At 38.0% G+C, this 26,804-nt stretch overlaps 1 protein-coding gene across 1 annotated transcript in view; it reads left to right on the top strand.

Annotated features, from left to right (window-relative positions):
* LOC145982532 (uncharacterized) overlaps window positions 1–20,319 on the top strand; it is a 48,918-nt gene extending 28,599 nt beyond the window's left edge. Inside the window, exons 7-13 of the mRNA XM_083115981.1 lie at window positions 8,498–8,579; window positions 11,890–11,936; window positions 13,791–13,826; window positions 14,575–14,713; window positions 17,610–17,677; window positions 18,710–18,782; window positions 20,101–20,319. Of these exons, the coding sequence (XP_082972107.1) occupies window positions 8,498–8,579; window positions 11,890–11,936; window positions 13,791–13,826; window positions 14,575–14,713; window positions 17,610–17,677; window positions 18,710–18,745 (408 nt within the window). The 3' untranslated portion in view covers window positions 18,746–18,782; window positions 20,101–20,319. The remainder of the gene's footprint in view (window positions 1–8,497; window positions 8,580–11,889; window positions 11,937–13,790; window positions 13,827–14,574; window positions 14,714–17,609; window positions 17,678–18,709; window positions 18,783–20,100) is intronic.
* The last annotated feature ends 6,485 nt before the right edge of the window (window positions 20,320–26,804 follow it).

Raw genomic sequence — 26,804 nt, 5'->3', positions numbered from 1 at the left:
GAGGTTGACATCTGAGTGTCTTCCCTTACACCCCTGTAAGTCTTGTGTCGTCCATATACAGGGCTACTATAAATGATCCATTCGATTTCAAAACACTGTATATTCCAAAGTATTGCGCATACAGATATGAACGATACATGAAAATAACTGTAAACTCACCAAGTTTGCATCGTGACACACCAGTTGGCAGCACGAATGCAGTGCCTGTACAAAATGGCAACAAACCGAGATATTCGCTTGGATTTATGGAATATTGATAGGTTCTTTAATGCGTGTGTGTGTGTATGAAACAAATGTGGTAATGGGTGACCTGATGCTTCAGAAGAAGTCGCACCGCACCGGACGACATGATTTTCTGTGATTCTTTTAGCACCAAGTTCATCAATGTATCATTCACTGCAGTAACAGATGAACATCTCGCATATTCCAACACACAAAACTCTTTTCTCTGTTTCTCGCCATTTTGTACAGGCACTCCACCCGTGCTGGCATATGGTGTGTTACGATGCGAACTTGGTGAGTTTACAGCAGGGGCGGATCCAGGATTCAGTTTTGGGGGGAGGCACCAATTTCCAAAAGTGTACACATAAATACTAATGAAGATTACAGTACTACTGTAAATTAAAGTTTACCATGGTGAAACAAGTCTTTTGTACTTTGATATATTTTTAAGTACCAATTCCAGTCATCTGTACATGCGGCCATGTTATTAAGAACAAATGTATTTGAAAATTACATTGTAAAAAAAAAAAGCAATATATTAACAATAGCGTATTCCTTGTGAACACAGAAACACAAGTTACAGAAGTACGGGTGTCCCACTCGTAAGGAGCCCCGGAAAAAGTGTTATAAAAATCTTAATAAAAGAGGATATGAAACCAAATTTGTACATGACATACCTTTATGGTTGAGAAATGAAGGTACATTACAAGATGTGCTAGAAGTTACCTCCCCCAACCTGTATACACAGTTCAACACGGCGCTGCATGTTCGTGGATGTTGCTGCCAAAGTATTCGGCGTGACTGCCTGGATTTCACGGCGGATGTTCTCACGTAACTCGTCGATGGTGCGTGGTTTGTTCTTGTACACAGAAAAAGTCAGGGGGTCAAGTCCGGTAACCTTGGGGGTCATAATCCTTTCGAAATCACTCGGTCAGGGAAAAATGATTCCACCCCAGCCATACTCGCGTCAGACGTGTGGCATGTGACCCCCATCTTGCTGGTACCAGCCAAGTGTTAGTTCCTCGTCATCCAACGGGTTCACAAATTCATGAAACAATGCCTGGTACACATCACTGTTGACGGTAGTGTAAAAAAAAAATTGGCCCGATTATGGGCCGCTGTGATAATGCACAGAACACGGCCACCTTCTGTGAATGAAGAGGTTCCTCAACGACTGCATGCTGGTTGTCACTACACTACTCCATAAACGTGTGTTTTGTGAGTTCACGTATCCTGACAACCTTTACAAAGCTGCCACGTCGACGAGTTACGTGAGAACATTCACGAACATGCAGCGCCGTGTTGAACTGTGTATACAGGTGTATACACTTCTTGTAATGTACCTTCATTTCTCAACCATAAAAGTATGTCATGTTCAAATTTGGTTTCATATCCTCTTTGGTTCGATCCCCGGCCGGTTCAAATCCGGGAACTTTTCTAACGGTGGAAGCGGCCCCGGCGCACACCCAGCGTCGAATAACATGGGTACCTGGGGGAAACCCTGGGGGGTAAAGGCGGTCAGGGGCGTGATGCTGATCACATCACCCCCACTCACGACCGGATCAAGAAAGTGTGGGGCGTTACCCCCACACCCCCTATCCGCCTTCATGGCGTGGTGCTATGCACAGGGGAACACTTTACCTTTTTTATCCTCTTTTATTAAGATTTTTATAACACTTTTTCCGGGGCCCCTTACGAGTGGGACACGAGTCTTCTTCAACAATGAGTTTCGGAATTACTTTCTGTAGAGTGCTTAAGACTTTAATCTGGATCGCACCACCTGCATATAGTGTTGGGTAGGATAATGCGCTTTATACGAGGGTCACTATTTATATTTTGAGCCTTGGCAACACTGATTGAAGTTAGGCGCGATTTGACGTGTGCACGGAATCGTCTGGCGTTATTGACCATAACGTACTTCAAATGTTTTGTCAATAGCTTGATTTGTGTTGTTTATGTTGCCTTGGAGATTGCGCGACAACAATAAAATGGAATTAACTCGTGAACATTTTCGTGCGATGATTTTTTACGATTTTCGACGTGGATTATCAAGACAAGAGTGCATCGATCAACTTACTTCCACATTTGGCGATGAAGCCCCATCCTTTGCCACTGTGAAACGCTGGTATAACGAATTTAATCGTGGCCGCCATTCGCTCACCGACGAGATTCGCGAAGGTCGTCCAAAATCAGTTGTTGTTCAAGAAAACATTAATGCTGTGCAAAACCTAATACTGCAAGATCGTCATTTGACATACTGCGAGATTGAGGCAAGCATAGGCATTAGTTCCACCAGCATATATAAAATATTACATGATCATTTAGCTGTGAGAAAGGTATGTTCTCGTTGGATCCCACACAATTTGACAAAAACTCAAAAAGACGCTCGCGTCAATTGGTGCAAACAAATGCTCAATAAATACAATCGTGGTGCTTCAAAAGATAAGATTGTAACAGGTGACGAATCATGGATATATGCATATGAGCCGGAACGTAAACAGCAGTCGACTGTATGGGTGTTTCAAGATGAACCCAATCCAACAAAAGTTGTTCGCGCTCGAAGCACATCGAAACAAATGGTCGCCTGTTTTTTCGGGAAAACTGGTCATGTGGCAACTGTGCCTTTAGAGGAACGTAGAACGGTCAACTCTGAATGGTACACAACAATTTGTTTGCCAGAGGTCTTCGATCAAATACGGAGAACAAACAAACGCGTCGGATCATTCTTCATCAAGACAATGCCAGCTGTCACACATCTCGTCTAACAACCGACTTTATGAACAGTCAAAAAATCGAATTGATGGGTCATCCGCCGTACAGTCCTGATTTGGCACCCAATGACTTCTTCTTGTTCCCGAATGTCAAGAATAAATTGCGTGGCCAACGATTTTCGTCGGCGGAAGACGCCGTTGATGCGTTCAAAAACCATATTATGGAGGTGTCTCAAGAAGATTGGAAAAACTGCTTTGACAAATGGTTCGAACGAATGCAAAACTGTATTGACCATAAAGGAGAATACATCGAAAAACAATAAAGCAGTTTTCAATGCCAAATTCCTGTTTTTTCATTGTTAGGCTCAAAATATAAATAGTGACTCTCGTACCTTACATTCACGCCCTTTGTTTCTTTCATAACTGAACAAAGAACAGGGAGAAACTTTACAAACGATTTATGAAAGAAACATGGTCGATGTCGGACAGGCACCAACTTTCAACAATGCACAGGGGGCACCAACTTCAAATGATGTTCGGCACTCGGCAATTTTTAACGATATACGGGGTGCACCACTTTACAAAAGTGTACACACAATTAATAATATTTTTCTTATTAATTTTGTAAATTACATATTAGAGTATATTTTTCTCGACCATTGGGGGGGAGACGTGCCTCTGTGGCCCCCTCTGGATCCGCCACTGGTTTACAGTTATTTTCATGTATCATTCATATATGTACACGCAATACTTTAGAAAATACAGTGATTTGAAATGGAACGAATCATTTATAGTAGCCCTGTATTTTGTGATTGTCCCTTCATCAATTTAATAACATAAATAAATAAATCAATTACCTTTGGGGTTAAGGTATTTTGCCCCTCCCTTTGCTTAGTTTGAGATTACATTGCATTTCTGACTGACTGATACTGTGCATATGATAACCAATAGAAATTCTTCAAACAACTACTGAGATATTGTTACATAAAAAGGTATTCTTGTTTCATTGCATCCATGTTGGTTCCGAGTATTTACTTGTATGTCAACCGAGATATTGAATACTGGTCGTTATGAGAACGAGTGGGAGAAGAAATATCATTTGAAGCTTGATATGAGATTGGCCTATAAACAGCGGATGCTGTATGGAGAGATTGTAATCCTCTGGAAGATGCTGAGTTATTGTTGAACTACAAGAAGCAGCTAAGATTGCGGCATTAACAATAACAAAATATCAATCTCCGTAGAGAGCAATAAAAAAGGCATCATGGATGTTATAGCTTTCTTGACACTGTAATTTTAACAGTGTACATTGGTTAGGTAACAACAATTTTATATTTTTAAGTCTTGCCCTTCTATGAGCTGAGGTAGTACAAAGTCTTGCAGAGGTCATTTGCTTCTCATAGTGACGTTCTGAGTTATAGTGCAAAAGAGAGATGTTCCTTCTTATTGCATTGGTTCTCTTCGCAGCGTTCCAGAATGCAGCTTGTGAAGTAAAAGTAAGTCCAGTAGTAAAACTTTGCTTTTGTTACTTACCGTCGCTCTTCCTCCAATTTTGGCTAATCGCAACGATGAATAATGTTATGATGAAATTGATAAAGGGCCATTCACAACGAACACCCATGTCCAGGCCGGGATTCGAACCCGAGACCCATTGCGTCGTGCTAACCACTCCGCCACGGATGTCGACCCCCTCCACTTTATGCACACGAAGGTTAATCGGCACTGGACCTACAGTTTAAAGTGGGATCCGAACAACTTGTGCCTCAGCGGGTAATCAGTTTGTATAACAGAGGGGTGTAAGGAGTGACGAAGACACCCAACCATCCTGGAGTGTACTTTGCAAACTTGCGAAGCTCTGGCGCCTGGAATCACGACGAATATAATCCCCTGTCGGGCTCTGTCCTTTCACCAATCTCACCTTATCGCCTTACATCCTCATTTTCACGATTAGCCAAAAGTGGCAAAAATGAAAAGTACTATAAACTAGATGAATCCATTAATGGGACGGAACAATTGAATTATTACTTACCAACAAAGACAGTTGCAGTTACAAAGAAACTACGTATTAACAGTCTCTAAAAAGTAAAAGTGTATGAAAGTTTGCCACAGGAACATCCTGCTGAAACTTCCTGATCCAAAACTGCATATTTCTTACTTAAGTGTTTTTTCCAGAACAGTCTGAAGCAGTGGTCCTCAATCTTTTTCAGTCCGGGACCCACCTTGAAGGATATCACACTTCATGGACCCATAAGCATGGGCGTCAGCAGAATTATTTGTAGGGGTGTGCACCCAGTTTATAACAGTTGGGCTGAAAAGTTCGTAGGCTGACTCATAGATGGCGTTACTAGAATTAAATCCATGTGATTTTTACTTAGTACTAACCTTCAAAAGATACGTGTATAAATTTCACAGCTTAGTTCGTGAGATATAGCATTGTGAGTGAAGCAGCTTTTGTTATTGTGAAAAAATGGATAAAAAAGAATTTCGTGTGTTAATAAAGCATTGCTTTTTGGCGAAAAAAAAACTACTGTTGAAGCCAAGGCTTGGCTTGATAAACATTATTCGGACTCTGCACCAGGAAAATCAACCGTATAGAAGTGGTTTGCTAAATTTAAACGAGGCGAAATGAGCATCGAAGACGATGCACGCAGTGGACGCCCCAAAGAGGCTGTTACCGACGAAAACATCAAAAAAGTCCACAAAATAATTTTAAATGATCGTAAAGTGAAGTTGATCGAGATAGCTGCGACTTTAAAAATATCAAAGGAACGTGTTGGACATATTGTGCATGAATATTTGAACGTGCGAAAGCTGTGTGCAAAATGGGTGCCGCGCGTGCTCACAATCGATCAAAAGCAACAACGTTTTGATGATTCGGAGCAATGTTTAGCGATATTCAACCGTAATAAACACGAATTTTTCCGTCGATATATTACAATGGATGAAACATGGCTCCATAACTACACTCCAGAGTCCAATCGACAGTCAGCCGAGTGGACTGCACGTGATGAACCGAATCCAAAGCGTGGAAAGACGCAACAGTCGGCTGGCAAGGTTATGGCATCAGTATTCTGGGATGCGCATGGTATTATATTCATCGATTACCTCAAAAAGGGCCAGACCATCAACAGCGATTATTACATAGCGTTGTTGGAGTGTTTAAAGGATGAAATCATGAAAAAACGGCCCCATTTGAAGAAGAAAAAAGTGCTGTTTCATCAAGACAATGCACCGTGTCACAAATCAATGAAAACGATGGCAAAATTATATGAATTAGACTACAAATTGCTTCCCCATCCACCATATTCTCCAGATCTGGCCCCCAGTGACTTTTTCCTGTTTGCAGACCTTAAAAGAATGCTCGCTTTAGCACTGATGAAGAGGTAATCGCCGAAACTGAGGCCTATTTTGAGGCTAAAGAGAAATCGTACTATAAAAATGGGATCGAAAAATTGTATGACGGCTATAAACGTTGTATCGCCCTCGAAGGCAACTATATTGAATAATAAAATCGAATTTTGTCAAAAAATTATTTTTTACTATGTTAGCCTACGAACTTTTCAGCCCAACTGTTATTCATAGTTTTGCTAACATCGAGTACTTTAAGAATCCCTCTTTTACGCTTGCTTAAACAAATTACAGAAAAGTAAATATGTAATTTAAAAGACTAATTTACTCCAGTCTAACATCTAACTAAACACACATCCTGAAATTGAGAGATGCCAGTAAAAAGCAATAGATAGCGAATAACAGAAATGTTGTGATTTGATTGATTGATTTGGGCCTCCCAGATGGCGCAGTGGTAGCGTTGTCGCCTTGTAATCAAGGAGTCCCGGGTTCGATACCCGGTGGAAGCACAAGTGGTTCGGTTCCCACTTTAAACTGCAAATACTAAATAGGCTATGCTGACCAAGGCAGAAATTTATTATATTATAAAACATAAACTAAACGTAACGTTTCAACCTTCTAGCAAGGTCTTCTTCAGACTCTGTACCAAGTACAAATGTAACCAGGTACACAACAGGATGAAATATATATACACAAAAATACTCCCCTCCAGACTATTAGAAAGTAGTTTTGGAATATATTTCATCCTGTTGTGTACTTTGTTACATTTGTACTTGGTGCAGAGTCTGAAGAAGACCTTGCTAGAAGGTTGAAACGTTACGTTTAGTTTATGTTTTATAATATAATAAATTTCTGCCTTGGTCAGCATATTTAGTTTATATATCATGGAAACAAGGCTTAATGGTGTAATAATTTAAACTGTAGGTCCAGTCCCGATTAGCCTTAAGTTTAAGTGGACTTAAAGCACCAAATCAATCGATCGATTGATTTGCTTTATTTTACTTCGCTTTTTGTGCCACTGTGGCTTATTTGCGAAGATGGATATGATGAAATTATGAATGAACACTCAAACACATCCATGCCCAGCCCGGGATTGGAACTCTGGACCCCTGGGACGTAGCGCGATGTGCTAACCACTTCGCCACGGGGGCCGGCAATAACATAAATGTAAAGTTTAGACTACGATCAACACGGGTTGAATATAAATTATTAAAACAACATATCTTAGTAATTTAAATGTAATAGGTTTTTAAGAGACACTAAATAAATTTTACTGTCTTAAAAACCTATTACATTTTCACAGTAAAATGTATTTACTGTAAATAAATTTTCTAACCCGACTTCCGAACCACCAAACGCCCCCTCGAGACCTAGCAGTGGGTCGCGCGCCATAGGTTGAGAAATTATGATCTAGAAATACTTAGTGTTATCATGATGCGTTAGGAAAGAGCACAAATGAACACGATAGGCAGATAGGTAGAGAAAGGGAGAGAATGGTTTTCGATGCGGTGTTATTAAAACGTACACACAATAATACATTTCACGGATTCTTTCCTGAATCATTTGTACTTAGCAAACAGACGTTGCTTTAACTGTTATTTTCGTCGTAACATGCATTCAACACGAAACAACCTTCAAGTTTCTGTTCCTGGCACGAGATTGCGCCACAGTTCTTGCAAATGGCTACATTATCATAGGTCAAAATGATCGCAACTGAGGTTGAATCATTATGTCGTTTAATATTATTATATTTTCTCAGCTGAACCGAATCATATTCATGTTTATATTATCTATTATATTTCGATTTTTTATGATATATAGTCAAACGCGAGGATAAATGAATAACCTTCGGTAACAATTAAAGATTGTTGTAGCTGTGTTTGTCTACTACCCCTTCCTGGAGTCTTTTGCCATATTAGAAAATTTTCTGTGGGAACTTATATGTATATCGAACATATTCAGTTATCATCGACCATCCATTTGGTTGTGGGGTTGAATCCCTGCGAAGGCAACAATGCTCCTTTATTCTTATTCTATGAAACATTCTAACAATTCACCTATCTGTGGCTATTAGCCTAGACGTCACACAGCTACAACGAAACACAATACAACCCAATAATATCCATGTAGACATCAAATGTTACAAAAATTGAGTAACAAATTTCCAAAGTATGAAAAAATAATTGCACAGTTGTAACCCCATTCTGTCTTTCCAGGTAGATCCTGTAATAATGGGAAAGATTCTGAATGCAACAATGGAGTGTCTTCAACAGAACAACTTGATCAGAATAGAAGATGGTATGGACTATACTTATTTTCGTCCTATAATAATTCCATGTGACTTTTGCGAAAATTTACATTATTCGCATATCGACTTTCATCATTCACAATAGCCTGTTGATTGATAATCTACACGAGCGAACGAAAAAAAGGTCTCTGCGCAAGTAGTGACGCGAGACGGCTCCACGTGAGAGGGAACGGAACTTAGTAATGTTTTATGATGCCGAAACCCGGGACTTGCGTGGAGGGGGGAAAGCGACTGCAGTTACCAGCCTTCCCAGGAGAGTGTACTGCTTCGCTCTGCCCACTCGATTCCCCACCCCCATTCCCATCTTCGCGGCCTTGCTCCAAAGATAAATGGGACAGAGTATAATCAATCACATAACAGTTAAATAGGTAGAGTAGCGGAAATCATGCTATTTACTTCAGTAATATCTTTTCCACACACTGAACCAAGGAAAGTACCCTGGGTTGTTGCTCAGTGCCAGCACATGACCGCCTGAAAAGGGGTCAGGGGGGTCGAACCGAATTATCGACCCCAACCCCCTCTGGAAATTGACATCGTACATGTTATGTTACAAAAAAGCAGAAAGTTTATACATTTTATTATTAACAATCGAAACGGTGGCCGCGGTGGCTCAGTCGGTAACGCGTCTGACTACCATGCTAAAGGTCCCGGGTTCGATCCCCGGCCGGTTCAAATCCGGGAACTTTTCTAACGATGGAAGCGGCCCCGGCGCCCACCCAGCGTCGAATAACATGGGTACCTGGGGGAAACCCTGGGGGGTAAAGGCGGTCAGGGGCGTGATGCTGATCACATTACCCCCACTCACGACCGGATCAAGAAAGTGTGGGGCGTTACCCCCACACCCCCTATACGCCTTCATGGCGTGGTGCTATGCACAGGGGAGCACTTTACCTTTCTTTTTTTAATAAAGTTCAGTTAATAAGTATTGGAACAGAATAAAAAAAAAGTAAAAACTGCGTTAGATCAAAAACATTCAGTGTAAACTAAAGGAACCATGCTTACATTCTTCTACCATTAATTACATGAATAAATGGTTCCAAGTCTTAGAAATTCCAAGAATTAGATGTTTATGGCTAAACTCTATTGTTACATTTTCCAACTTACTTTCGTCTGCAAGAGTTAGTAAGTACATTCTCTGTGAATGTCCCTTCATCAATTTCAACATATCATCAATCATATTCATCGTCGCGATTAATCAAAAAGGAGCAGAATAGTGTTGTTATTTAGCAGACGCTAAAAATCAATATTCACCTTCACCTGTAATAACTAATTGTCTTCAACATATCTAAAAATTCTCTTCAAAACTGTAAAATGACCGGACAGATTTATTTTTCTTCGCATTTCTGCCACTTTTGGATAATCCCGAAGATGATGATGAGTGATGATATGATGAAATTGAAGAAAAGGACAATCACAAAGACAAGCCAGGCCGGGATTCGAACCTGGGGCCCCTTGCGTCGTTACGTGCTGTGCTTACCATTTTGCCGTAGGAGCAAGAAGTTTCTTATCTCATATTTAATCACTTCGGTCAAATCTTGCATCTCGCTCCTGTATAACGGTGTTCTAGCATTGTCCTTTGGGCCAAAATGAAATATTTCTGAAAACAAACTCTGTGACCGAGCACGTTAAGTTTCAATCATATTTCGATTATATCTTTGTACAAGATGAAAGGGAAATTCATTATATTTTATTTCAGTACAATGTTTTCAACCGACATCGGAAAATTTTCTGTGCGAACTTAAGAACAAAGATGTACATCTTCAGTTATCATCGAACAACCATGTGGTTGTTGAGTTGCATCCCGTCCAAGGCAACATTGTTACGAGGGGAGGCTGATAAGTATTGAGCCTTATCCAGAAAAAATTGAGCTAGGAGGCTGAAATTTGCAGGGTGTACTGGTCAATTCTTCTGTATGTAATGGTGCAAAAATTTACTTTCTATGATTTTAACTTCCCTTTGTTTTTCAGGTCCAAAAGTAACCACTCATTTGCAGCATTAGTTGCCTCCTGAACACTCAAAATCGTTGCCTGTTAGGTGTTTCTTTAGATGGGGGAACAGATGATAGTCAGATGGAGCCAGATCAGGCGAATATGGTGGATGGGGCAACACTTGAAAGCCTAAGGAGTTCAGTGTCGCGAGGCATTGTCATGCAACAGGATGACGCCTTTGGAGAGCTTTCCCCAACTTTTCTGGAGGTGCTGCCACTTTCACTTCGGTCCTGAAAAACAAAGGGAATTTAAAATGAGAGGTAGTCGATTTTTTGCACCATTACATATAGAAGAATTATCCAGTACTCCCTGCAAATTTCAGCCTCCTGGCTCAATTTTTTTCTGGGTAAAGCTCAATACTTATCAGCCTCCCCTTGTATTCCATCATGAATTTTACCAATTCACCTACCAGTCGCGATTAGCCTAGAGACATTAACTGACGTCAAATAGATAAAACGAAACACAACGCAATCATACAATATCCACATAGACATCAAATGTTACAAGATTGAATTAGGGCGTGTAAGAGGGCACATTCTGGTAAGGCATTTAATCCCTCCCACGTAGTACACCCTGGAATGTGCAGTCTTGCAGGGCAACGAAGTTCTTGGCGTCTGGCCCTATGGCCAGTATAATGGTCCGTAGGGCTGAGTTATCTGTATGCTGAGTGACCCTTTACTGCCTGAGCTTCTACTAAGGGTATTCTAGTCGTCACAGACAGTACAGTTTAAAATCGTCTTAAGCAATGAATCAATTAATTAGTTTTAAAAATTGAATAAGGAAGTTTTCAACAGGTTTATTTTATATTTTTATTACACTTCTGTCCTCAATGATATTTTAGTTAAGGTTCATATCGCCATATTGTGTGACGGGCAAATATAGTTGATGTGTTTAAGTGCCCATAACATGAAAATCAATCAATGAAGATTGAATAACAAATTCAATCTTTCAACCGAAGTTATCTGATTCGAATTGCGGTCTGGGTATAAGCATAGACAAGGTAATACATTTGTCTGTGGTATAAGCGTTCTTTGTTAGTGTCCCTCGATCAGTTTCATGTAATCACAACTCATCCTCATCGTCCCAATTACACAAAATCGGTAGAAATGCGACGTAACAGAACAAACATACATTCCTGAAATCTGCAGAAGGCAGATGAATTATGGCAATCAAATTCATGTGCTAACCTCTGCAAGTAACATTCAATCAAAACGATGGAAGACAAGTGTCAACTGATCTCTGAAGCTATTAATAATTGTTCCTAAGTTCATTGTTGCCAAACCCTAACAACTGTTTTCATATTTCGTTTCAGCGATACGTTCCTACCGAAATGGCGATTCTCACATGAACACAATGAAGGTAATCCTTAGTTGCTTGGTATTCTTATCGCAGTGTGTGACGTCTTGTTCAAATTCGATGTTGTTTGGGACAATCCGTCACAACCAAATTTTTATTATTTTGGAAGTACGTGCGTTTTCCTTGGGTATCTCCCTATAATAGAAATAAAATAACACACCCTCCAAAAAATACATACGAATATATATATATATAGTTTCTCTATCACGGGTGGCTCGGGTGCTGTAGGGAGAAAACCAAGGATCAGACAATCAAAATGGGCACAAATCAAACTACTAAATCCCAGTTTTATTTTTAGGTATTAAACAGTGCGTCGCTCCAAGCCTTCTCGCATATACCGCCAGCTGGTCCGGAGTTTTGTAGCGGGCTCGTCTAGTCCCACTCCCGACGAACTAACGTGTATATGACTGAAAACATGCAACTGCTTTTTTTTTTGTCCTTCCAAAAAAACAAAAATAATATATCTGCTACCCAAGAAATTATACTGGAAAGGGTGAACTTATCCTAAAGGGGCGCCCAGCGCTCTGCTTAATTACGTGAACAGTAAGATTAGGTATTTTCTCAAAATGCTTTTTATTTGCTTAACAAGTGCAGAGTATTTGATTTCTTACAACAGTATTAACAACGTGTTCTCTATAAATAAGTAGTTTCTCACAAGAAACAACTGTTAGCAATTACCCCCCTTGACAGATTTTCACAAAAATATACACAATGACGATCCACGTCAACCATTCCTTTTACTTTGGTTCCCACTATCTCTTACAACAGTTATGCTATCAAAACTACGTCCATGATCATTCCTTCTTTTGACTACTTATATATTTTTTGCAGGAATTAGACCCCGGCGATAGGAAATTATTCGCAACCGAAGTCACGATGTTTTCTAAACTTTTTAGTAAAAAAAAAGGGGGAAAAGGAGGTGAAAGATTCAAAAATTATCTATTAAGGTAACGCGGTAAACTAAACCTTTTTTTGTAAAAATACTTAACTCCATATCCGCAAGGTTCCACGTTCTAGTCGACGTCCCAGGTGTATGGGAAGATAAGAGCTGAGTCACGCCCACATTGGCTCAGCCGGCTATCACGCCGTGGAGCACCGTTGCTGGAATTGATGTTATCGGAATCGGCTGGGAGAGAACACTGGCTCGCCCAACAAGGAAAACGTCAACCCCGAGAAGCTCGCTAGGTGGCAGTCTCGTCGCCCCCATGCGAGTTTCTTGGGGAAACAAACGAAGTTTCTCAGCGAACTGACAATCCCACGCATCAGGTCTAATTCCTCTATACAGGGTGGACCGAAGAATGTGGCGAAACGGGATAAACAAGTCCCGATTCACCACAAGTGCCATCTTCAGAGCAAAATATAAAGTATAGGTCTATTGTATATGAAGTTAGATGGTCATAAATTCTAGTGAGTTATATTAATTTTCGCAACAGGACCAAAACCTCATTTCTTGTACAATTGAGATTCGATACAAGTTGCGTATTGTTTCATTAAAAAAAGGTTCCTGGACCGAATTAAAATACTTTCAAATGAAAAGGTTCTTTACAGTCCAGAACACATTTACGCTTCCTGATTTTCTCTCCTGGACCGGAAATGAATTTCTTTAATATTCCTGAACCTTTAACAACCCTGAAAGTAACGCAATAAATTTTCATAAGTACAGTTGACCGTGTTTATTTCTTCAATAATGTTGCATAATTTTGAAATAATTAGAAAGTCATATGTAACAGGAGTAAAGTTTACAAATGTATGGAACGAATTTGAAGTACTACTGCTAATTATGTGAATCTAGTTTTGAGGCATACTGTATCTATGAGTTTTGTCCTTTCATCAACGTAAACTTTTTCTTCCTTGCAGTGCTTCCAGTCATGCTACCTCAAGAAATCAAAGTTCGTAAGTATTTAAATTAGAAATTATTTAAACAAAGAGCTGCGGTAGCTTAGCTGTCGGTCTCCGTCGCGGAATGATAAATGCAGCGCGCTACGACACCAGGGATCCCGGGTTCGAATCCCGCTTTGTATTTGTCCGCGATGAGAAAACAGAATTTAGTAAAAATTGGCATGTGTGAAAAACTGAGAAAAATGAATAACTGGGGATTTTCCGCTTAGGGGTGTTCCTTTTTTAAAAAAGTTGTTCGAGTATCTGGCTATCACGTGGAAGAACCGGGTTCGAATTCCGGGGCAGGTGATTTGGACCAAGAATTTTTCCAATCATTTCTGCGCGCTTATGAGGGCCACCCAACCTCGTAAATGGGTAGCCGGGGCAATCCTAGGGGGTAAAGATTGCCGGACGTGGTGCTGATCACATCATCATCCCAACTATGGCCGTGAACAAGAATATGTGGGGGAAAATATTAATTGCCATACTCTAGGATAGTATTGAGGTATTCTTTGGATGGCGCTGCCTGATATATTTAGTTTAAAAAAAATAAAGAGATTAATAATAACAATACATTTTTCTACAAATGGCAAGGACAATAAACATTTGTACAACAAGAAAGGAAATTAACAACAATAAATATTAGCCAAAGGGGAAAAGGACGTTGCAAAGTGGACTTCAAACCGAAACCTCAAATATTTCTATATGGTATGAGAATATGACAAATTGCATCTAACAAAGTTCCATTCATCCTTGATTTCAGATGGGAGAATCTGGTGGGATATTGAAGAAGGAAATTAGTGATCACATCAAGAAGCAATCGGCAACAATAGTCTCCTTTGTTGGGACCGATATGTTCAAGGCACTAGAGAAAAGTATCCCTTCTTGCGTAGACAAAGCCAGTACGTATACTAGTGTATAGGTGTACAATCTAAGTTGTGTTTTTAGCTAAACTTGTTAGTGTAGTCGACAGAGGTAGTTCGAATTGAAACTACTGCAAAGAAAAATATCAAGGAATCCGTTTGGTAGAAATCACCATCTAATAAATATAATAGTAGTCATAATAATAATAATTTAGCTGACATATTTGGAAAATGATGGCAATAAAGTGTGTGGTGTTTGTGTGTGTATATATACAGGGTGTTTCAAAAATATTTTTACAAACTTTGTGGGCTGGTTCCTCAAACCAAAACAAGAAAGAAAGTTCATTTAAATGTACATCCGAAAATCCTTAGATTCTCAGTTATTAATGAAAAAACATAATGACACATCTGTTAGACATTGTCAGCATATTTGGAACTGTTGAAACTGTCAGCAACTCAGAAACGCATAATAAATGTTCAAAATGTCCTCCTCTTGCTTCCACACACGCATGCACGCGTCGGATCATGGACCAGCGCACCCTTTCACTTACTCCCACACGGTGTCGAACGGTTTCGCTGGCTTCCAAAATACGTCTCTGCATTAGGAATGTCTGCTGCATAAACCAAACTAAGAAAATTATTTTTGATATTGCTTACAAAGTTGGTGGATTGTACCTTGAAATGCATTGAACGTAAACTTTCATTAATAACTGAGAAACTAAGGATTTTCGGACACATGTTTATATGAACTTTTTTTCTTGTTTTGGTTTTTGGAACCATCCCTCAAAGTTTGTGAAAGTATTTTTGAAACACCCTGTATATATGAAATTATATACTTTGCAAAAGTGCCTCCCCGACGGCGCAGTGATAGCTTCGTCGCCTTGTAATCAAGGGGTCCCAGGTTCGCTACCCGGTGGAGGCACATAATGGTTCGGATCACACTTTAAACTGTAGGTCCACTCCCGATTTGCCTTACTGTGCCTAAAGTGGACCTAAAACACAGATTCAATCAATCAAAACTATTTTGCAAAATGACAGTGTGATGCGTGCAGTGGTGCAATTTGGGTTCAAAGAAGAGTCAGAGATCCGTTTCAAGCCTAAGTATATCAAATGAAACATTATTATTATCATTATTTCGATTTTTCTTAATAACGGTGTCATTGAGTTGTTTTTAGAAATTTCTTACTTGCAAGAATGCATGTGTCTTGAGACATTATAATGTTAGTACTGGCATCAACGGTATATTTTGTTGTTGGAATATAACAATATAAGCGCTTTCACATATCTACCATCACAAAAAAGGCATTGCGTATCCTAGGCCTACTTTACAGATTCACCGAAATCATTAACCCGAAAGCACTTTCCACTTACTTCAAGACATTTGTGTCCCCCATTCTAGAATATCGTTCACCAATCTGGAACATGGCTGCCCATTCTCATACCTCCAAGATCGACAGTGTTCTCAGCTTTTTCCTCTCCATCGTTAGATATAGAGTGCCTGCCCTGAGAGATCTGCTTGTAAATCTGCATATTAATACTCCAGAAACTCGTAGATACATTGCAGATATGAAATTGCTATATAAGATCATCCCACTCCACGAACTCTCCCTCAGAGTGGCTAGACATAAAACACGGAGCAAGGAAACTTTCCACACTACAACTCCCAGGCTCTCACTCATACAACGTTCACTATTCCATAGGCTACCGAATCAGTTCAATATCATCTCAAATCAAATAAATCTCACTTCATATTCATTTTTTATCAACAACATAGAAAAAATTGTACATAAGTAATGCTTTTGTGAAACTGATCTATTTACCTTGGTACTTTTTTGGTTTGTTTTATTTTTGTTTATTTTATGTTATCCTTTCTTTTGTGTTTTTAATCTTAGTCTATTGTTTTACTGTTGTTTCTTTCTGGTTTAAAATGGCTTCTGCTGTACTGGAAATTTCAATAAAGAAATAAATACAGAAGTCATTTCTTTAGGGGGTAGGTGTCCCTTTGACCCTCGCTAAATACGCCAGTACATTTATTTCTTTTTCAAACTGCCGTAGTTAGAACTAAATAATTTGAATTCAAGTTCAGACATTACTAGAATAATTAATTCAAGAAGACTTAGGTGGGCTGGCCATGTAGCACGAATGGGAGGAAAGAAGAGTTTACAGGATTCTTGTTGGGACATCTGATGGTAAGAGACCTGTTAGAAAGCCAAGATGAAGATGGAGGGATAACGTTTAGATGAACCTAAAGGAAATCGGTAAGGATGGAAAAGATTGGATTGATCTACCCCAGGATGGGGACATATGGAAGGCTTGTGTTGCTGCAGCCATAAGCCTTCGGGTTTAAAAAGGCTAGAGAGAGAGTTATCTTCTACCGTAGTTCTATAGTTCTAGTACCACCCTGGGCATGGGTGTTCTTTGAGTTCCTTATCAATTCCATCTAATCATCACTCATCGTTGCGATACATATTCATAATCATAACCGTTTACATGTATGATGTATTTCTCTCGCCTGTTTCATACTAAGGTCAGAAAATTACTAATCATAAATCGAAGTTTCGCATGTCTGGTGTAATCCACTAAAATACGTAAGGAAACTACAATAATTTTGTCTTTTGTAGAGGATTTAGGGTTACTGCACGAATTAGTTAGCAGTGCTTTATTTGATTTACTTCTACTAAACACAATAAACTTCTTCTGATGAAGACAATTTAATAAGTCTTGTGGCAGAAATATTTTTATTTCATTGCAAAACTTGAAACTATGAGTAAGCGTTGTACATCGTTCTCATTTTCTTTAAAAGAAGTTACAGCTACATTGCCTACCATCTAGTGAGCAATTGTCAAATTTTTATTAAATAATAAAGATTCTTGGTTAGTCACGTAACGAACGGCAGTATGTACGAATTAAAACTTATAAAGATTCTTTCTTTCAGAAAATGACAACAATTGTCAGGAGGCCCATTTATTTATGGAATGTATCGAAAAGAACACGAATCCATTTGTAAGTATCATTAGGTTAAATACAAATTGCTGACAAAGTAATCAGATGCTTACATTTAAGAAAAGGTATCTTTAACCGTAACAATTGACACAAGACAATAAATCTAGAAATAAATAGTTTAGATATCCTAGAACTGCACAATTCTCATTATTTCACGGTACTCACAAGGGAAGGCTTATTTACGTCCAAATAACTTGCTTAGTTATGCTTTTGAAAAATAGCCAGATGCAGACTGTAACTGACGTTCATGCGTTTAAATTATTTTTGCAAGGTTACGTAATTTTGCATAAGCTTATTAGAAAAAAATCGTACTTCAGGGCACCCACATGATTTTTTTCTCAGGGGTGGCAGAATAACAGAAACTTTTATTATTATTATTATTAATATTATTATTGCTATTATCACTGCTTTATTATTGTTTTATCCTCTATATTATTATTATTATTACATTATTATTACTACTACTACTACGAGTACTATGTGTTTTAAAATACATGTGTTTGTAATTTCCATAATCTGTAAGTAGGATTTATATATACAATTTGCACAACTGTATACTTAACATTAATTCATGTAGAACAAAAAGCTGTTTTTTATAGTTACGTAATCAGTGTAAAATAGACTGTAAGCTTAAATATAACCCTACTTCAAGTAATAATAATAATAATGATATTTGCTGTAACTAACGTTATGCGCCCCCCTTGCCCACCCAGTCTGCGAGCGCCCATGAATTCGTACCGGTTATTTTTTAGTTTTTACTCGTATTGCTGATGTCATTTTAAATATTTCTAAGCTTGTGATGAAATTAATGAATGGACACTCACAAATATCCATGAACAAGATTCGAACCGGGTGGGCTAACCACTCAGCCATGGGGACCGGCTGAAATATGGAAGTGTTGGTCACCCTAATATATCTATGTATACACACAGAGGGTAAGATATAGCTATATACTTATGGATATCTGCTTATATTTGTAAAAATATCTTGCAAGTTATGCATTATTACCTGCTTTATTTCATATTCTACCAGACTGCCAGCAAAGTCATGGAGATAATTATGTTCTGAAAAGGAATTTAGAATGAGAAGAAAAGGTTTTCCTAAGGTAGGTAATTTCTTCAAACCTTTCATTAAATCCCACTCAATAATAATACCTTTATACCACATCCATATAAACCTTTCTTTGAACACATATTTTCCCAACGATTTAACCGTTTCACTGTATTAGTGGCACAAACCTGTTTCTTACAGAAATTTGAATCTTTAGAAGTTTCTCACAGAAACTTGAATCTTTCGAAATGTCTTACAGAAACTTGAATCTTTTGAAATTTCTCACAGAAACTTCAAACTTTCGAAATTTCTTACAGAAACTTGAATCTTTCAAAATGTCTTACAGAAACTTGAATCTTTCGAAATTTCTTACAGAAACTTGAATCTTTCGAAATTTCTTACAGAAACTTGAAACTTTCGAAATGTCTTACAGAAACTTGAATCTTTCGAAACTTCTTACAGAAACTTAAAACTTTCGAAATGTCTTACAGAAACTTGAATCTTTCGAAATTTCTTACAGAAACTTGAATCTTTCAAAATGTCTTACAGAAACTTGAATCTTTCGAAATTTTTACAGAAACTTGACTCTTTCGAAATTTCTTACAGAAACTTGAAACTTTCGAAATTTCTTACAGAAACTTGAATCTTTCGAAATTTCTTACAGAAACTTGAAACTTTCGAAATGTCTTAAAGAAACTTGAATCTTTCGAAATTTCTTACAGAAACTTGAAACTTTCGAAATGTCTTACAGAAACTTGAATCTTTCGAAATTTCTTACAGAAATTTGAATCTTTCGAAATTTCTTACAGAAACTTGAATCTTTCGAAATGTCTTACAGAAACTTGAAACTTTCGAAATGTCTTAAAGAAACTTGAATCTTTCGAAATTTCTTACAGAAACTTGAATCTTTCGAAATTTCTTACAGAAACTTGAAACTTTCGAAATGTCTTACAGAAACTTGAATCCTTCGAACCTTACATTCCATTATTGTTGAAATATCACAAACTCTCACAAAACGGGAGTCAATTTAAATGTAACTTTAGTACAATACTCCTCATGTTTTTTATTCCGTTAGTGGAACATAATTGTTCAAAATCATATTACTTAGATTAATTTCTGAAAGCAGTTACTTGTGTTTAGTAGGAAAATTAATAAAATATAACGTAGACGCATTTTCGAAGAGCTTTCTGATATCAATTTTCAAGGAAAAATAATTTATTTACAAAGTTTTCAAAGTAACTTGAATAATCTCCTTTTTAATATCTATGTAAAAATTAACTTGCTTTACAACGCTTTCAAAGTTACCTGAACATATTTTTGGAAAAGAATTATGTAAAAAAAAATCTCTCACAAAGTTTTCTCAATATTTTCAGAATTAAAAACATTGATCCAATGGATAAATTCAACTACAATGATAATGAATAGAAAGAAGGAGGCTAATGACATCCGAGTTGAGTTTGTTCACAATTACACGATAATAACATACTATGCAAAATGTTAATAACACCATGAGTTGTGTAATTGAAAAAATAATAATCTTGTAAATTTAAATTCGTATTGTGTAAAAGTCAAGGGAAATAAAGTAGATATCACATAAACAATTGTCATTATTATTGTTATTTTTCAAAATTCACTAAATTCAAACTGAGAACCAATCATGATTATCTTAAAATAACCAATACCTATTAACAGGAACATTGTACCACAATATGCCACTCCCTCTGCACAGGAGTAGTTAGCACAATATGATACAAAGGTAAGATTCGATTTCTTAGTTTGTTATGGTTCCACTGCCCCACCGCAAACAGCACAAAATCTTCATTAGATATCAAATCTTAAATATGCATTTCTATTTTTGGACATCCAACATACAAGGTTCGCCCATAAAAGAACCGAACTTTTTTTTTAGGAAACAAAACAAGTAATTACCTTCAAATGACTTTATCACCTTCAAAATAATCACCGAGCAATACACTTTGACCAGCGTTTCTACAGGTCTTGGAAACACTGTTGATAGTCAGTAAGTGTTCGCAAAATACGCGTAACATTTAATTTAATGTCCGCGACGTCGTCAAACCTTCGCCTTTTCATAGTCAACTTAAGCTTTGGAAAAAGGAAACAATCAGCAGGCGATAAGTCCGGAGAATATAGAGGGTGATTGATCACTGTCACTGAATGCATAGCAAAGTATTGTTGTACAGACAATACGGTATGAGGCCGAGCATTATCGTGTAAGAGAAACCATTGGCCAGAATCACAGAGGTACTTCCTAACACGCTTCATCCTGTTTCTGAGTCAACCAAGCACTTCCTTGTAATACCACTGATTGATTGTTTAGATTTCAGGGACAAATTCATGGTCTATCACCTCTCACCAGTGCACGAACTTTCTCCACATTGTCGCCATTCCTTGGCGTTGAAGCGCGTCCTGATCCTGATTCATCCTCGACACTTTCATGTCCACCTTTGAAACGATTGTACCAGTCGTACACCTGGGTTCGTGAAAATGCTGCATCTCCATACACTGCCCGTATCATCTGTAACGTTTCGGTGAACGATTTACCCAAATTGTAACTAAACTTTATGCTGTAACGTTGTTCCATCTTGGTGCGCGTATTTTGCCTGCACACGACTTGCATTGGACGCACGCTTGCCCCAATGGACTGGCTAAGTCGTGCGTCACATCCGGTTAGTTGCCTAGGCAACCGCCATGCTAGTTTCCAATCAACTGATAAGCGTAGTTGATAGGGCGTGAAGTGCGTAGGAATAAACAAAAAACGATGGTTATGTGTTTTGTACCAGACTGTAAACATTACAGTGAGAGAGATTCGTGTAATTTCTTTCCTTTCCCTACGAACGAAGTTGAGAAGAAGAAATGTGCGAAGGTGATAAGGTAAGTGCAAAGTAAATTTGTGCACATGCATAGAAAAAGATATCCATAAGGGATAGTATTATCATCATCCCGATGTAGAAATAAAATTAAAGACATGTTCATAGCTTTTTTCGTTCCGAACTTCGGTATAAAATAACTGTAATGGTTTCCTGGAACGCTTCATTAAAAGAAGGTGTATTCTGGCATGTAAATCAGAATTAAAAATATCGCTCGTTTGTAAGTGCAGGATAATCTTCATTTTTAGTTTGTAGTACAGTATTTCAATGTTATTCACTTTCATATGTGATGCTTTTCTTTATTTACGCAAAATTTATTTATGTGATGCAATTAGTAAGTGGATAAATAGTGTATAAAATAGCGACAACTACGTTTTTACTTTACTAGAGACAGTTACAAACAAAAAAAAATGAAAAAGTTCATATGCAAGCCGGATCCGTACATAAGATAATTCTTGTAGCTAGACACATAAAATAGGCAATTTCCATTGCTTTTTTTCACTTTGCTGGGCTATATTACTTCATATTAGGATACGAGTTATGTTTTGTTTCTTTCTTATAACCAAATTAGTGACAGATATGATAGTTGTCTTTACTTTTTTTTCCGAGAAGATAAGATCGATGTAAATGTAATAGTGTGTTGATATATGTTATTGTAAATGAATTGACCTGTTCAACATCATGTACATTATGATCTAATGAATGGAAAATAAATTAATGAATATTTTATTTTACGTTAACACTGAAACCTGTCTATTAAATTTAATGTAGTTGAAATTTTCGAGGATGTACATGTCAGTCACGGTTCTGATTGTTTTTCAAATTCTCATAGCATGAAGACTAATTTGCAATCATTGTCACACGAAATTTGAACCTTCCTTAAAGTAATGAGCACTGTTTGGATTTCGAAAACTAGTTATTTATGTTGAAAAACACAATTTCAAAATTACCTTACGCATGCATGCTTCCCATGGATAATGCATTTTCCATTGACAAGCGACGGTAAGTATCGTAGACTTGTGGGAATTAATGTAGAAGTAGATCGGAACCTTAGTAGAATGCATTTAGGCACTTTTAATGCTAAGAGAACCAAACCTGGTCTGCCTAACCTAACTACGAAGGTATATATATTAAAAAAACTTAAGTAATCGCTAAAACTTCGCAGTAAGTGTTAACAGAAGTAAATGAAAATCAAACTATATTAAAATTGCATGATAAAATCGCAATAAAACCAAAGGAAATTGGGCCGTTAATTCACAGTAATTTTGTACATTACTAATATCTGCTACACTCCCGCGCTTGCTGCTCAATATTTATTAACAACATTTAGGTAAATGTTGTTAATTACATGTTCAAATTCTCGCAAACAAATACGTTGATGCAGGAAGTGATAAGAGAAACAAATAATATTTTAATTATTCACTCGTTACGTTAATTTGTACTGAGAAGTTTGATAATAATGGGTTGTCCAACATACTAGTAATAATGAGACATTCTCTTCACAGTATTGGTCCGCAATATGTTGCAGCTTTTAACGACGCAAAGTTACAAATTGCACGCAATTTTCTTGAAAAAGGATCTCTGAGAGAACATTACTCAAATTTCACTTACCTCCACGTCGTAACTTTTCTTCTTCATGCTGGCGCTGATGCATCCACGAAGAGAAGACATATCTCCATCATACGTAACTTTATCGACGTGGCCTGAATCAACCGCATTTTCACCTCGTTCTACAAGTTTCACTTCGTCGTGGAAGTACTCCACAATTGCATGGAACTTGATCGAAGTCATAACGTAGTCTTAAAAACAACGCACCTGCCCTTCAATAGCTTCCTTAGCAACCAGTTGTTTAGAAACAATATGGCTGCCTATCAACGGACGTGACGTCATGACTTAACCAGTCCATACCGACTGCAGGTTGAAACATGCACTGACGGGAAGTTTAAATATAGCTCTTTGCAGTGTTGCCAGAATACAGTACTTTTTATTTGGTTTGGTTCATTTTTTTGACAGTTCGGTTTCTTTAGGGGGGTCCTTGTATGTCCATAGTTAACCAAATATTTAGTTCCGGACAAATTTTAAAATGATACATGTCTGATCACATGCTTCTTCAAGATTCTGAGGAACTTAAGGTCAGGCTTTATTTAAGTTTGTCGTGGAGTATAGGCATGGATTTTATTAAGATTTATTTCATACATCTAAATGGATATAAATAACTAATTAATTCTCTAGCCATCTTAAACCAGAAGGTTTATGGCTGCAGCAACACAAGCCTTCCATCTGTCCCTATCATGGGCAATATCACCCCAATCTTTTCCATCCTTTAGGTCCATCTCAACGTTATCCCTTCATCTTCGTCTTGGCTTTCCTACAGGCCTGTTACCATCAGGTTTCCAAACAAGAATCCTGAAAACTCTTCTTTCCTCTCCCATTCGTGCAACATGGCCTCCCTACCTAAGTCTTCTTGATTTAATTATTCTAATAATATCTGGACATGAATACAAATTATACAGTTGTAAATTATGTAAACCTTCTATACTCACCTGTCACTTCATCACTTTTAAGTCTAGATATTTTGATAGGGATTTTATTTTCAAATAATCTTAATTTATCTTCCTCTTTTAATCTATTCATATGTAAACGGATATGTTTATAATGTATATAACTACTGTAGTTTAAGTACATTTTTATGCTCAGATAGACTAATCAGGACTGGACCTACAGTGCAAAGTGCAATGTACTCCCATCAGAGTAGTTACCACTACACCAACGGGGAGCGCCTATAACTATTGAAAATTTGTACTAAATATTGATTGGTTGTATTATGTTATTTACGTCGTTTTTTCTGCCACTTTTGGCTAATCGCAACGATTGGGAAGATGAATGGTGATACGATAAGTTGAATGAATAAGTATACTAGATGCAGGTCGGGGCGCCAGAGTCTCGTTAGCATACAACAATGCAGTCCAGGGTGTACTACGTGGAAGGTAGGTTGACATTTGTGCTTTGAAAGCGTCACACCTTACACCCCACGCTACGATGAATAGGCTACTAGGGAAATAGTAAAGTAGAAATCTAAAAGAAGTTTCATGGTGTTTAGGTTTGTCAAACAAAACAGCGTACTTTCTGGACATATATTGCTTTAAAATAATTGTCAGACAAAATTCCCTTGGTTAATGAATAATTACCTTGATTGGATTATAATATTGATTATTTTTTATTATTTGCATGAAGAAAACGAAAGGATTTTTAAAAAATAATCTAAACACTTCTACTACAAAATATTATTTACATCTTATTGAAACTTAAGGCAATGTCTTGAAATTATATTTCTCTTGTACAATAAATTTTTATGGAATGTAAAAACTTCGAAACAAGTAAATTGGGAACACTTTTTATGGCTCCATCTATGAGCTAAAGGAGTATAAAAAACGGAATATTTTAAATGGGAAAAAAATTCTTCCGGTCCTAACTAGAAATGGGTCCGACCATCAACCTTCAAATGTTGAGGCAAGAAGAAACCAAACGCCTGGTTGGAATGTTTGAATCTTCACCTCCATTGGCGGAAAAGTATTTTCTCTCATTGCAGTCGAAATCAGAACGATAAGTCATCCAGTGGTTGCCAGGTAAACAATATTGGTTTTAGCAATAGATTCACCTCTTTGCTTAACGTCCTTTCAGCATTGCATGTTTCAATTTGAATGATATTAGAGATTTCTGCTATACAGAAAAACCCACATACGGATATGCATACAAACAAATAAAATAAACTTATCACAAAAGTCTCAAATATGTCAAGAAGCAGGTTATTGCCACCATTTTCCAAGATGGCGGATCTTCCAAAAACATTTCGATGTCGTATTTTTAATATACAGCTTGAGCACAAAAACACTCCCTGGTTTTGAAAGGGTATAACTTTAATACCAAAAGTAGTATTCTACAGAAATGTTCACAGTAGTTGTAAAAACTCGTGAAGTTTTCGTGGTGTTCATTCGAATTACAAATGCTCAATGTGCGCGCCACCTGTTACGCGGGAAACATCGAGACGATAATCCAGTTCCAACCACACCTTCTCAAGCGAATCCGGTGTGATGAAGTTGACAGCTGTACTGATGCGTTCCTGAAGATGATTCAAGGTTGTGGGTAGTGGAGGTACATAGACCTGGTCCTTCACGAACCCCCAAAGCAAAAAGTCACAAACTGCCATGTCCTGTGATCGTGGGGGCCACTTGCATAGATTTTGATCATTGGGTCCAGCTCGTCGTATCCAGCGGTGTGGGAGGTTGTCATTCAGAAAGCTGCGTACAGATTGATGCCAGTGTGGTGGCGCTCCATCCTGTTGTAGAATGTAGTCACCTCTCTCTGCAGCAAGTTGAGGAATTAACCAGTCACGTAGCATTGTTAAGTAGCTTTCACCTGTGATTGTTGGCCCCTCAAAGAAGAACGGACCGTACACTCGACGCTCTGACACTCCACAAAAAACATTCACCTTGGGTGAGTCACGTTCCACATCAAGAGTGGCATGCGGATGCTCGCTTCCCCAGATCCTAACATTATGCCTGTTCACTTTTCCACTCAAGTGGAAGGTCGCCTCATCACTAAAAATGACCTTTGTCAGAAAGGTTTCATCGTCCTCCATTAAAGTGTGGATAGTCTCGCAAAACTCACGTCGCTTTACCTTGTCTTGTGGATATAACTTTTGAACCAATTGCAGCCGATACGGGTGAAAACGCAAACGCTTCCGTAAAATCTTGCTTATGGTAGTTTGTGGCACCTGCAACTGCCTGCTGGCTTGACGTGTAGATTTTCTGGGACTGCGTACAAAGGCTTCTCGCACACGCTCCACAATTTCCTCAGAGATGGACGGTCGGCCAGAATGTTCTTTTCTTTGATCACAAATGCATCCTCTCTCAACAAATGTTTTATGCCATTGCAGAATGGATTTGTGTGTAGGTGGATCAACATTAACCTTCCGTTTAAATGCACGCTGCACTCTCACAACACTGCTTGTTTTGGCAAATTCTAACACGCACTAGCTTCTTTGCTGCGGAGTGAACGCCATTTTCGATGTTACTGCCCTCTAGCTACCGAATTCACAACTAGCGATTCTGAAAAGAAAGATATTAAAATATTTTGAGTTAACTGAGCTTTGGATATCAATTTTATCAAAATATTCAAGTAACTATTAA

Source organism: Lepisma saccharinum, unplaced genomic scaffold (genome assembly GCF_977018435.1).
Source record: "Lepisma saccharinum unplaced genomic scaffold, izLepSacc3.1 HAP1_SCAFFOLD_232, whole genome shotgun sequence".
Taxonomy (NCBI): Eukaryota; Metazoa; Arthropoda; class Insecta; order Zygentoma; family Lepismatidae; genus Lepisma; species Lepisma saccharinum.
The sequence above is the reverse complement of the archived record's forward strand: the minus strand, read 5'-3'. Positions and strand labels throughout refer to the sequence as shown.